A 12,937-nucleotide genomic window follows, 5' to 3' on the forward strand; every position below is an offset into this window, starting at 1 on the left:
AGGAAATAGGTGTCTTGCTTGCAGCAGTTACAAAACCAACTAGGTGCCCAGCACTAGGTTTTAATTTCTAGAGTTTTAAGAAGACAAAGTTACCTGACCAGAAAAGCAAGCCCCAAAACTGAGGAACCTCAGTGAGGGCTTTCAGGCAGGAAGCTTTTTATCAGCAACATGGTATTTGGCTGTCTTTCAAAAGCTGGGGATTTTCTAAGCCTCTGGCTTGTGCACCTTTGTACATGTAGGTGTGCATACTCAGAAAGGGAGAGGTGTTCCTGTTGTCACTCTTACATTCGTACACATGCGCACAGATCTTTAGCTGGTGATCTTGGATCCGAAAGCAGACAGGATAGTAGCTCTGCAGCCTGTTACTGAGCAACAAACCCAACCTGGCCTCACAAACACGAATTCAGTTCCCGTAAAAGGTGATTCACCTGCACACAGCATCAACTGCCTGCTCTCCCAGCCCAGCTTGCATATTTATTCATGAAGCAATTTCTGATCATCTTGGCTATATTTTCGGTGGTTGGTAAGTCCTGACTTCTCTTTTCCTGTCATTGACTGTGGTTGTTTCCCTTTGATCCTGTAGTATGAGAGGTAGTTCAATCATGTTTACTGAAATAAAACCTAGAGAATGAGGTTATTCAAAATCTCTCCTCTGTGTTGCTCTCTCCTTTTAATATTTTCAAAGTACAGTTGGTGTGCTCAGTACTTTAAGGATTAATAGGGAGAAGAACAGATGCCTTGGCTTCAAAGTGTTGGCCACTGATGTGCTACAACCCAAATCCTACAGGAATAAAGGATATTCATTGACTTCAGGGGACCTTTGATCAGTCCCCTTGTGTCTTGAGTGGAGACACGAATGAGTACAACAACAACCCTGACTTTAGAAGAGGTACAAACAAATAATGTATCCCTAAAAAACATTTAATCCTACTCCAGATGTGGCAAACTCACTTCTGGGAGAATGAAGGATAAACTTGCGATGTTTTCAAATGCCAGCTTTTCAGCAAGCAATCTTGTCATTCATCTGCTCATGTCTGTGCTCTTATACAGTAGGGAAGGTGCCTTCAGAAACTTCTAAAACAGAGGGACTTTCACACTGTGAAATATCCTGGTTTTTCCCTGCCCACACTTGACTGTGCTTGTGATACACTGTTTTGCATAACTCTGTGTTAGGATCAATAAATGTGGGAAGACGGAGATTTCCTACTTCTGGTACGATCAAATATTGATGATACAATTTTCATGGCGCTCAGACAGGGAAACTCACCTATTTATACCAACTGCTGCATTTCTGCCTCGCCAGGAAGATTGTGCTGAGCCTTGCGTGAGCAGAGAGGCAAGTGTTGAACTGCAGATGAAGTCAGGACAAAATCTGGACTAGGCTACAGTCTATTTTTGTGTAGCTTCCCTGCCAAAATGCTATATACAACAAGTCTGAGAACAGGATCCATGCCTTTCTGCCTAATTCTCCTCCCATACAGCAAGCTACTTTAAACTGCTGATACTCCATGGAGGCAGCTGGAGGGAAAGCTAAAGTGAGGATCTAGGAACTGTTGCTGTTTAGTCCCTGCTCTACCACAGATGCTCAATGTGATCTTGTCCAAGGTGCCCCCATTCTGGTCCTCAGTTTTCCCATCTGTAAAATGGTGCTACTTTTACTTGCTTATCACACCATTTTTTCATGGGGGGAACTCATTGATTTTGAGTGCCCATTTACCAGCACCATAATGGGACTGTTCATTTTCAGCAAGTGCAGGCTGAAGCCCACGTATCTTCAAGGTGTTTACCAATACTGCAAACCAAGATTTGAGTAATGTACAGATTATTTGTCTTTGAGGATGTGTCTATAATTCAAATTTACAAAGCTTATAAATTCTGAAGGTTACTCAGCAAGTTAGAAAGTCTTGTGAATGACTCTTGAGAAAAATTTGCACTGTGTATTCTCATGACAAAAGAGAGGCAAAAAAAGTCCCCAGGACACTACTCTGCAGTGCCTGCTCAGAGCTGGTTTGCTGCACGTGGATTGTGGTGGTGTCCTGCTCTACAGAGGCAGCTCAGACAAGGGGTTTTTCAGGGGGAAGTGACATTTCTGTTTACCAAAGTCAGAACCCGTCCTCCATGGGAAAAGGTAGAGGGAGCTGAGTTGTTTGCCTTCACCCTGGCACACCCAGATCAGAGTCCAGTCATCAGGACTTTGCATGTCACTCTGTACAGGCAGTCTCCATCCAATAAAACACAGAGCATGAGAGGTTAATGGCAGTCACATCTTCAGTGATGTGCAAGTGATCTCAGCACATCACTGAAGTAGGGGCAGAAAGCAGAGACATTCATAGACATGAATCCAGCCTTGAAAACAGGTTATTGTCAGTCAACAATCTGCAAGATGTAAACAGCAATGCTTTGCAGCCCATCTCCAGCAAATTGGAAGTGGCATGCCTGATATTTCTGTTCACTTAAAAGCTGATCAGCATTGGACCCATATTCATGTAAAGGCTGAGATGCCAGAACAACCGTTTTAATACCAGTTTCTTTGCTCCCCTAGGCATTGTGACTACTGAGAGGTCATCATGTCTGAAACGTGCAGCATTTTCTTCTACAAACTTTGAGAACATCCTGACATGGGAAACTGAAGCAGATATTCCCCCTGGCACTGTATTTGATGTCCAATATAAACAGTATGTGAAGTTTGCTTCTTTTTGGAGTTCTGTTGTTCTTAGGGCCACTGTTCTCAGAGAGAGAAGGGCCAAGAAAGAAAAGTAGATTTTGCTGTTTCTGCTGCTTGTTTTACTGTTAGGGAAATGGATTTGCTTAGGCAAGAACTCAGTAAAGGACTGGATTGTTTAAACTGGTAGATAATGCTCAGTTATGCAAATACTTTCACATCTTGGGTTGCCAGCTTTACTTATTATATTGAGCTACTCTTTGCCTTCAGCAACTTCCTCCTCTCTATTCTGTAGTTTCCTCACCTGTAAAAACAGATGGTAGCAAATGCCTTCCTCTGGCTTAGTCACTAGAGCTAGTAGAAATCAGACCAGTGCTGCACAATAGCTTTGCTGCTGCTGGGTGAGCCTGCGAACGCTGCAGCAAACTTGCATGCAATCATTCAGTGTCAGAGCTGGGCAAAGAACCCTGGAGCCACCGAGTCACAGGACACTCCTGTGTGCACCCCGAAATAAGGCGCACTGCCTCAAGGTGATATCCTCGCCATAGCCATCCACAGGTATGGATTAAGGGCTCTAGTTCAGGGCAAGTTTCTCTGCCATTCCATTCCTCACCACATGCTAATTGCAATAATGAATTTACAAACTGCTGGATCATTCTGGGGAGGGGTCATATTGCATCTGTACTACCAAACAGACTAAAAGCTTTTTTTGTCCTAAGGTATGGAGAAAAATCCTGGCTTAACAAGCGTGAATGCCAGAGTATCACGCAGCCTTTCTGCAATCTCACTCGTGAAACAGAAAACTTCATGGAGCATTACTACGCAAGGGTGAGGGCCACTGGCCAGAACTACTGCTCCTCCAACTGGGTGCGCTCAGAAAGATTTGAACCCAGAAAAGAGAGTACGTACCGCTTCTGAAAGCTATTAAATCCTGGTTGCTAGGTTTTCATTCCTTGTCTCACTGATGTTTACAAGAGTATTTCCTCTAATTTCAGTATTGCAAGACTCTGTGCTGGATATGAAGGGAGTGAAGGCCTGAAGAAGGCTTGTTTTTGGGCAAGGAGGCAAATGGGCAAATGGGCTGGGCCTTCCTTCAGGTCCAGCACTGAAGTGGGATTAGAGGGGAAAAGAGAAAGCCAGATGCCTTGAAGGAAGAGCTGCTATTAAGGCTGATGAGGGGCAGAAGGAAACTAGTAGGAGACGTGATGGGCAGCCTGAGGACAGCTAGTAATAGAGTCCCAGAAGATATGAAATGTGAACTCCTGAAAATCAGGATAAGCAGCCAGACCAACGGATACTTAATGTTCCCAACCCCTAAGTGAGCTCTACCACAGACACACAACACAGCCTTTGGGAGCCTTTTTGGCTCCGTGACTAAAATGTTCCCACTGCATATTTTGTCAGGAGTAATTCGAGGTGGCATTAGCAGTCAATGATGGTGCAGAGCCTTCAGATCTTTGCACGAAATAAGCTATGAAAGAGCCATAGGTTGCTTTGATCTTTAAACATTCACTTTTCATTGCAGCATAGGCATTAGCACCCACAGTGAGGTGATCCTACGTCCCAGAGCTGTTCTTTTCAGTTTGGTGTTTTCAACCTACCTGGCCTTGGAGGAATACTGACCGCTGCTTTTAAATACGCTGTTACAGATTGGGTTAAACTACTGTTTAAATGTTGGTGTAGCATATGCCTTTCACTGAAGATAAGTGTAGGTACAAAAGAGCTGAACTACTCTAAAGGCAAAATCTGATGTAGGATGGGAATAGGAATTTAGGGAGCAATTAACTGAGTGCCCTGTGGTGGGATTTCACACTCATCACAAATGCATGAAGCAGGATGTCCCTGTGCGGAACAGGGAAGCAACATGGAAGCAGTGAGAATATGGTCCTAAGGAAAATCTTGGCGTGAGAATTTCTAGGGATAAACACTAGCTAAAGGTGGCAGGACCCCAAGGGAAGACAATATCTCCAGTTGCCTGATTTCTCCTATGCTTAGTGAGGTACAGCTTTTTGTATATAAACAAAAGTGAGTCCGAGGTGTGTGTACAAGATGATCTGATAATGTATCAGCTTTAATCTTAACAGCTGACACTGCCTGTTCTATCTTTTCTAGCTATTATTGGAGCACCAGTGGTGGAGCATATTCCTTATGTACGGTCCATAAAGTTTCTTATACGGCCTCCCTATACTCCACTAAGAGGTGAAGATGACCACCAGCTAACTGTAGAAGACATTTATAGTAAATTTGGTGCTGTTGATTATCACTTAACAATATTCAACCAAAGGACACATCAAAAGGTAAAGCACAACCTCAGGCCACTAGCCCACCATCTTTTGCAAATCACATTTCGCATAAAAAGGAGAAGGACCTCCAAGCTTATACATGATGGATGAGACTGCTGATGCACAAGGGCAAGTCTCAGAGTCTTTGACTCTCAGTAGACAAGAGGAATCTCAAGCATTCCTCTCAAATTCTGGAAAAGAAACTGGAGTTTCCAAGGATACTTATAAGTAGCAAAAAGTAAGACTGCTGGAGACTAAAAAAGAGATCAACTTAATTGGTTCAAGTCTTAAGGAACCACAATGCAAAAATTAAATACAGTAGTGGTAGAAAGAAAATTATGTATTTAGAACTCCATATATACAGAATTATTACAGTCATACAACACCTTATTAGTAAATAAAATTTTATGCTGAATTTTTCAATCTGATTTGAAGGAAATGTATGCATTTAATCTTTCTAAAATACAGAATTTGCCTTTATTTTATATAGTGGACAAAGAATGAGCACAACAAAGAATTTGAAGTTTCCAACTTGGACCCAGACACTGAATATAACGGAACAGTATATATTTCTCTGCTCCAGAGAAGCAGCAAATCTCAAGTATTTGGGGTTAAAACACTAGCAGGTGAGGCTGTTAATGCTGCTAATTTGAAAGTCCAGCTAGGATATGGGATACACAGAAGAGGCCAGTTTTCAGCTGGTATAAAATAACATGGCCTTGCTAAAGATAATTGAAGCAACACTGACCTTCCTAATATAAAAATCTAACCCCATGAGACTAGATCTATAACATAATTTAGCTAATATCAGACAGTTTTTCTAATCCAGCTTTCTGAAGCTACATTTTCCACTTGTTCTCTTTCCCCCTAACCAGACAATACATGGCTTCTCTACTGTTTTGTGGCACTCACGTTCTGTGCTGGATTGGTGTTTGCTGCAATTAGTTATGTGATCTACAAATATGTCAAGCAACACAGCGCACAGCCTATGTCTTTGGTAAGTGTTCTTAAGCCGTTGCAGCAAATCTTTAAAATGCTTGGGACTATATGCATGCACTTAAAAAGCATTGCTAATTGAGCAGGATGAATGAGCAGACGAGTGTTGTCTAGGCAATCACTGCAGACTACTGGTAGTTTAAAGAGGGGTGCTCAGAACTTCCCCCAGTCTGGGCCCCTTTAAAGGAGGTATCAGGTTAGGTAGCTAAAACCTGAGGCATCCTAAATCACTAGTTCCTCTTGAAACTCTGGACCTTCTTAACTATCCATCTCCAAGCCTTGGTTCTGCATGCTAAATGAGCTTAAGGCCAAACTATTTCCATGCTCCAGGGTTTAGGCCAAATTTTGCAAAACTTAAAGCAGGATTTTTTTCTTTCTCATATTTTAGGATTGCACAGTTGTCCTGATGCATAATGAGAGATGTCTGTATTCTTCTGAAGGGCATTCCTCAGGGAAAAAAACAGAGTTCTTTTGTCAAAAGAGCGGGTCCCCAGTGCTTATTGCTGGCTTTTACTGATATTTCCCCAAAGAAAATTTTAAAGAATTTAAAGCAAATCTTCAAAGTCACAGCTTCTTGTTAATAACTTATGTTTGTCTATCTACTTCAACAGGACTTCAGAGGGATTTCATCATTCCAGCCTCTTACACTGACAGTGGAGCATATTATAAAGCCCATCAATTTATCCAAACCTTCACTTCTCATCCCTGAAGTGCAGTTACCACAGATCAGCCAACATGTGGACAGAGCATCAGAGCCACCATGGTCTTTCTGTCCACCAGAAACTGCCTATCAGCAACAGAGGGACGTAGGGACACTCCAGCCGGCCGCTCAGGCACCCTGCTTGGCAAGCACAGCTCCTAATAATTATGTTCTTCCCACAGCTGAGCAAAGCTTTCCTACTGCTGTATCCAGCAACGTTCTGCCCCTAACCTATGGGGTGTGTGTCGAAGGCACAGACCATGTTGACAAGAAGAATCTGCAGCCAAACCAAATGCTAAAGGAAGTTTCTCCAGATAGTTTTGTCAGTGGAAAGCTCATAACCCACAAGCTGGGCAAGAGCTGCAGCCACTGGAATTACAAAGAACAGAGGCCAGTCTTGGCATTGTGGAACAGCAGTGGCACAAGAGAGTCAGTTCTCTTACAGGGGAGCCCTGGGCAAACACAGCAACTGCAGCTGCAGACTGAGGGGATGGAAAATAAAGTGCATGCATCCCAGCTGTCACTGTCTTTGCTGGAACAAGGAGGATGCTATAGAAAACAGACAACAGAACTGCCACTCTTACTGTCTTCAGTGAAAGTTGACACAGACTATGTTCCAGAGGATGAATCGCTGTCATCTCTATCACCAGCCCTCCTTTTCCCAGTCAGTACTGGTAACAACTTCCCTGGAGAGAAGAACACAGAGCGGTGGATGTTGCCAGATTCATTTTCACATTCTGCAAATAAATTGCAGTTCCTAGAGACTCAAGAAACAGAAACGTTAACAGCAACAAAGGAGCTAAGTTGCACAGAACTGAATAATGTTGTGTCCCAAGACACTATCTCAGACTGGGACAATGGCACTCCTCTTGCTATGCTGTTCAAAGATTTGGACTTAAAAGTACTGTGGGATCAGGATGAAAACACAGAGTTTTATTAGGATGACTCAATGATATTAAAATCCAGATTATGTTTGCTTGCATGAAATAGTAGCCTACCCCGCAAATAAACATAGTTATTCTTGGATGCATTAACACAGCACAGAGTTGTCAGACTATTTCCACTATTGTTCTGTCATGAAGATAGATATATTTACTGTATGCTGTAATACTGTATCCTATCACTTAAATAATAGGCCTTTATTTCTTGCATATTCTTCAGATTTATTATGAATTGGACTACTTTAAAAACTGAGTTAAGATTGAAGTTCAAATTCCAGATTCAATTTACTGAAAATTTACCAAAATTCACAACCAAAACTGTATTTGCTCTTTACCAACACCAAAGATCCAGGTCTAAGATATATCCACCCTTTAAGGAAATTCAGGTGCAGAGGTGTGCCAGCCTAAAAGAATTAAGTGTATCATGGTAGTGTAAAAGAACTAAATATATATTGGTGTTCTACCCTTGGATATATGACTTGTGCAAAACAATAGGCTATTTCCATGAAGTGGACTTTGCCTTTAAAACAGTCATTGAAACTGTGGCAATAGCTCCTGATGCAGCAGTTCTGTAAAACTACACGTCCCCTATCCTGCTTTGCTCTCTAGTGCTTATAGAAAGATAAAAACTTCTGCATCTCTGCAGCAGATGAATGCAGTCTTGGCCCAGTTCTGACATATTTCTCAGCTGTTCCTCATTTCTTTCTCTGATATAGTCACACATTGTCTTTATCCCTTGAAGTCCACAGGGATGAAGCACCTGGGATCACATTCCACATAGGCAAGAATGTGAGGATTTACAGTAATCTCAGTTCAACCCTCAATCTCAATTTACACTAATTTCACTCAGTTCATGCACTTGGTAATCTACAAAGGAGATGAGGGAGGTCTTGAGCTACTTCCTCGCACCCTTCACCAACATTCTAGATGAGGAACATGCTCCATTTGCATGATAGAGAGGAGTCTACAACTGCACTGCCCTCCTCTGCTCCTGTTATCATCACACCCACCTCCAGGGCTGGAGTGAACCAAAATCAACGTAAACTGAGAGCCAGATTCCTTTAGCAACGCACCTTTACCAAAAGCAAGCTAAATGGTATTTATTTGGGGGACAGAGGAGACAGTTATTTTTCATTAAGAAGAAAGCATAGTTCAGCCTGTTGATTTCCACTGGTGTGGTGAAAAAGTGTGAGTGTCTGATGACATCAGTTTTAGAGGAGAACTGAAACCATTTATAGGAATAAGCAAGACTTTGAATGGTGTGGGGAAGCACTTGAAGAGCACTGCCAGAGAAAGGCTGACCAGAAACAAAACTCAGCTGTTCTCACCATGAGCACATTTAGGTGTTTTCTCAGTCCAGGGAAGCTGAGACTAAAGGCTGAATTCCACTTGCTTTAGTGTGATTTTGCAAATAACCCATAGCCTTATGAAGCAAAGCGGCTTGATGATTCAACCCAGGATTAAAGGAATAGTCTAGGAAACTTTACAGGCAAAGGTTCAGCTCCTAACTCCAGCATCAATAACAAACAAAGCACTATGGCCATGTCATATGGGGCCAAAAGGTCGAAATGCCAGATGTGGTGAAGAGGTGTCATGGCAGAGTATGAAAGGTATGAGTATGTGCATGGTCCGGGCAGCAACCCAGAAGGACATTGCCACTGTGCTAGCTTTGCTTCATACCATTCAGTATCAAAGGTTTTGTGGAATGTTGTTTGAGCTGTTTCATGTACTCTGTGTCCAAACTATACCATCAAAAACAATATACACGGAAACGCTGTAGTTATAGGAGTTGCAGTAGCCCGTGAGACCCCAATAACTCCCCCTCAGAGAGGCTGCATTTCACGCCAGTGATACCTTATTCAGAGTTGCCTGTGGGCTGCATATCTCATGTCAACAACATTCCCAGTGATGCTACTCAGGGAATAATCAAATGCCACAATGTCAACATTTTGGCTCATGTTGTGAAACATAACCCTCAGCACAGGATCAGTATGGGCAGCAGAGTAGAAGAGAAGAGGGCCTTAGGAAAGCATTTGAAGATGCTGCTAAAAAATGCATTTCCTATTTAAAAATATTTTCAAATCCTCCTGCAGAACCCCTGCCTCAGGGTCTGATCATGTTCAGCCCTTAATAAATGCATCATCTTGGTGCCCCAGGAGGACAGATGGGAACTGAGGCACAGAAAGCGTAGGACCAGATTTTTAGAATGTATGTAGCTGCCTAAAGATGCAAAGTGTCCCACAGCTGGGATGTCAGTATCTTCTTCAGGCACTTCAAATACCTGAAAAGCTACATTGCCTTTGACTACACTCAAAGGCTGCATATGGCAGGACTGATCTTAAAGGCTTACAACCCAGCTACTGCCCCATCCTATCCTCATCTGTACTATCCCTGACAGCAGCAACTGTAACGAACAGGGAATGCAGTCAGAGAGAGACTGTAAGCCATGCTTTAAGGGGGTGATTGACAGTGATATTCTCAACTTCCTGCTCTGATCACAGTTAAGTTAATATTTACCTTTTAGGTCTTGATATACTAAGCAGGAGGAGATCAATTCTAGTCTCCTGAGTCACCTCTGAAACTAAACAGGAAGATCATCCCTTCTAAAACTATTTCTGTTTGGAAAAGCTTGGAAAGAGATGTTGACACTATTGAACTTTACTATTGCTGTGCAAGGAAAGCACTCATCCATCCCCCATCAACATGTGCTGACCTTATTGCCTTCTGCTTCATTGCTTTTCACAATCAATTTGATAGCCTTGTTTGTTTCAAAATGCATCACAGCAAACAGCTACAGTAGGACCTAATTATCTCATTCTCATTCTGTGTAAGGACATTTTCAGATAAACAGCAGGATTTCAACATGGTTTCAAAGGTCTTCCCATGCAAGCCATCTGTAGCTAACAGACTGCTCCTCATTTATCTTGACTTTTCCAGATAACAGTTTTGATAGCTCTAGATAATAAAAACTAGAAGTGCCTTGCCACAAAGACCGTGCTTATTCCTAGGCAGATAGCACGGCGATGACAGGTGAGCATTGCAGTTCCAGTTGTCACAAGGATATCAGCATAGCAGATGGCAGCTGTAACCCTATAGCGCAGTATTACTCTTTGTCTTCTCAGCTAAATCTGGGAGCTGTCACTTAGCCACTCCCCACACCAGCAGCCCTGCTTGTAGCTCACCAGGGATCCTTGCACGGGGATGAACATAACACTGCAGACCCAGCCTCACATTCTCCCTCATTATTTGCTTGTTATTTTTTTGGCATCGAAAGGTGCCCTGTTTGAAGACTATAAAAAATCACCAATAATTAATTTTTAAACAAGTTCTTTGAAGAAATTCTTACTCAAGGAACAAATTAAAAGCTCCAAATTCTGAATGAAGCAGAGTTGAGGGGCAGCTCTGAAAATATTAGGGATCCTGATAAAATAGACATTATATCTTAGCTCTGGCATCAGATTGGCCTAATAGTATTGCCATTAGTGATGGGGAGGTGTAGCCCCTCGCTACAAGAAAGACATTGAGGTGCCGGAGCATGTCCAAAGAAGGGCAATGAAGCTGGTGAAGGATCTAGGTTTCCTCTAGAGAGGAAACAGTCTCAAGTTGCACTAAGAGCGGTTTAGATTGGATATTAGGAAAAGTTTCTTCACCGAAAGGGTTGTCAAGCCTTGGAACAGGCTGCCCAGGGAAGTGGTGGAGTCACCATCCCTGGAGGTATTTGAAAGACGTGCAGATGTGGCACTTAGGGACATGGTTTAGTGGTGGACTTGGCAGTGCTAGGCTTATGGTTGGACTCCATGGTCTTAAAGATTTTTTCTAGCCTAAGTGATTCTATGATTCTATGCAGCAGAACTGCTGCAGCTGGATTACAGTGCTAAGCAGTGGCCTTACACTTGCTGGTTCAGAGGATTTAAAATGTCCTTGTATATCTTCTTTCGTCTCAGACTGAGATAATGAGAGCTGTGCAACATGATTATAAGATATTTTTGTAAGAAAAAGGTGAGAAAAGTGGTCAGCATCCATATGAGGAGAGCATAAGTTAAGGCTCTTCTTAAAACATACAACAGAGGGTTGGTATGACAAAAATGAAAGAAATTATTATTAAGCAGATTAGATGATCATTACTCATTGCTTCTCATAATACAAAATTCAGGAAAGCTCTCAAGCGGTTGTGCAATTGTTCAAAACCAATGAAAGAAAAGTATTCCTTCACTTTGACAGCTCAGCTTATACCAAAATGTATTCAGTCATGCCTGCCTAGTAGTACCAGTTTATTGCTTTCTTAGGAGTGTCTGAAACACAGCCAGTATATAAACTCACACACAGAAGTGTGTCCTTGTAGTTCTAGTGCTGATCTTACTGGGTTTCATCTTTGTTTTATTTGGATGGTGAAGCAAACAAAGGTTCTTTGAAATATATCCTACTGATAGAGGCAGGGTGACTCAAACTGTGCCGAATCTGATGGTGGAATTCATTTCCACAAGGGCTTGAGGAAGCCAGAATCAGGAAGTGTTCAAAAAAGGCATTAGGCAATCTAATAGGGGTAGGACTATTAGCAACAATAAATCATTGTGTCCAGCTCAGGAAAAGCTATGGGCCAATCTCAAGAGACAGGACACCGGGCTGAACAGACCTTCAGCTCCATCCAGTATGGCAATTTTATGTTCTTACACATCCTCTTTGCAGCCTTCTAGCAGCTCTGAGAAGCCCACTACTGATGTGGTCACTCCTCAACTAATAAAATCTAGCTGGAAAACACTGGTATTGCAGCCTCAGAGCTTTCCTACTTTTCAAACCTTCATTTCTCCTTCTGACGCCACAAAAAATACCACACGCTGCTCACATTGCGGGGAAGGCTTTATCCCGAATGCTGAAACTGCAAGCCTACCATCTCAAACAAATGGAAAAACAGCAGTCTCTGTTCTTTTACCCCACCCCAGACTCTTAGATACCACCATGGGCAGCTGGATATGTAAGCTCATGCACTATTGCAGCAGCAAGCCTTCATTTGCCTGTAATAAGGGAAGTATAGTAGTCGCAGCCAACCAAAACATAAGAGCTGCTGTTAGCTCCTGATCTAATTATACACTGACATAATTTGGCTGGAGTTGGCATTCACTAAAGAGATGTCAAAGTAAATTATTTCACCCTATTATGCAGCAATGGCAAGTTAACCCAAGGGAAATTCCTGGAGGAAATTAAAATATCCATAATTCATTTTAGATGCTTTGTGAGCTTCTATGCTAAATGAGCAGAGGATAATCCAATACTCTGATGTCTGAATTTTGGCGGCACCTGTCTTTACTTATATCATTTGGCAAAGGCAATAATTTGCCTGATCTCAAAAAGAGTTTGC

The 12,937-nt window shown here is 42.3% G+C and overlaps 1 protein-coding gene across 2 annotated transcripts; it reads left to right on the forward strand.

Annotated features, from left to right (window-relative positions):
* IL22RA1 (interleukin 22 receptor subunit alpha 1) lies at positions 1-7,686 on the forward strand. 2 transcript variants are annotated; one of them, XM_005234157.3, is made up of 7 exons: positions 1-523; positions 2,543-2,675; positions 3,382-3,563; positions 4,775-4,959; positions 5,435-5,570; positions 5,820-5,941; positions 6,552-7,686. In XM_005234157.3, exons 1-7 carry the CDS (start codon positions 481-483, stop codon positions 7,578-7,580), a joined length of 1,830 nt encoding a protein of 609 aa, XP_005234214.1. In that variant the 5' UTR covers positions 1-480; the 3' UTR covers positions 7,581-7,686. The 2 variants fall into 2 exon arrangements, with proteins under 2 accessions (XP_005234214.1, XP_055657030.1); XM_055801055.1 differs by lacking the exons at positions 1-523; positions 2,543-2,675 and adding an exon at positions 3,055-3,220.
* Positions 7,687-12,937: the final 5,251 nt, after the last annotated feature.

This window comes from Falco peregrinus, chromosome 3 (genome assembly GCF_023634155.1).
Source record: "Falco peregrinus isolate bFalPer1 chromosome 3, bFalPer1.pri, whole genome shotgun sequence".
Lineage (NCBI taxonomy): Eukaryota > Metazoa > Chordata > Aves > Falconiformes > Falconidae > Falco > Falco peregrinus.

Bases quoted from the DNA above. Each gene is read 5' to 3' on its own strand.
- IL22RA1 (XM_005234157.3), top strand. From the start codon at position 481: ATGAAGCAATTTCTGATCATCTTGGCTATATTTTCGGTGGTTG. The intron at 5,571-5,819 runs GTGAGGCTGTTA...CCCCCTAACCAG, and splicing joins TGGGGTTAAAACACTAGCAG to ACAATACATGGCTTCTCTAC. The intron at 5,942-6,551 runs GTAAGTGTTCTT...CTACTTCAACAG, and splicing joins GCGCACAGCCTATGTCTTTG to GACTTCAGAGGGATTTCATC.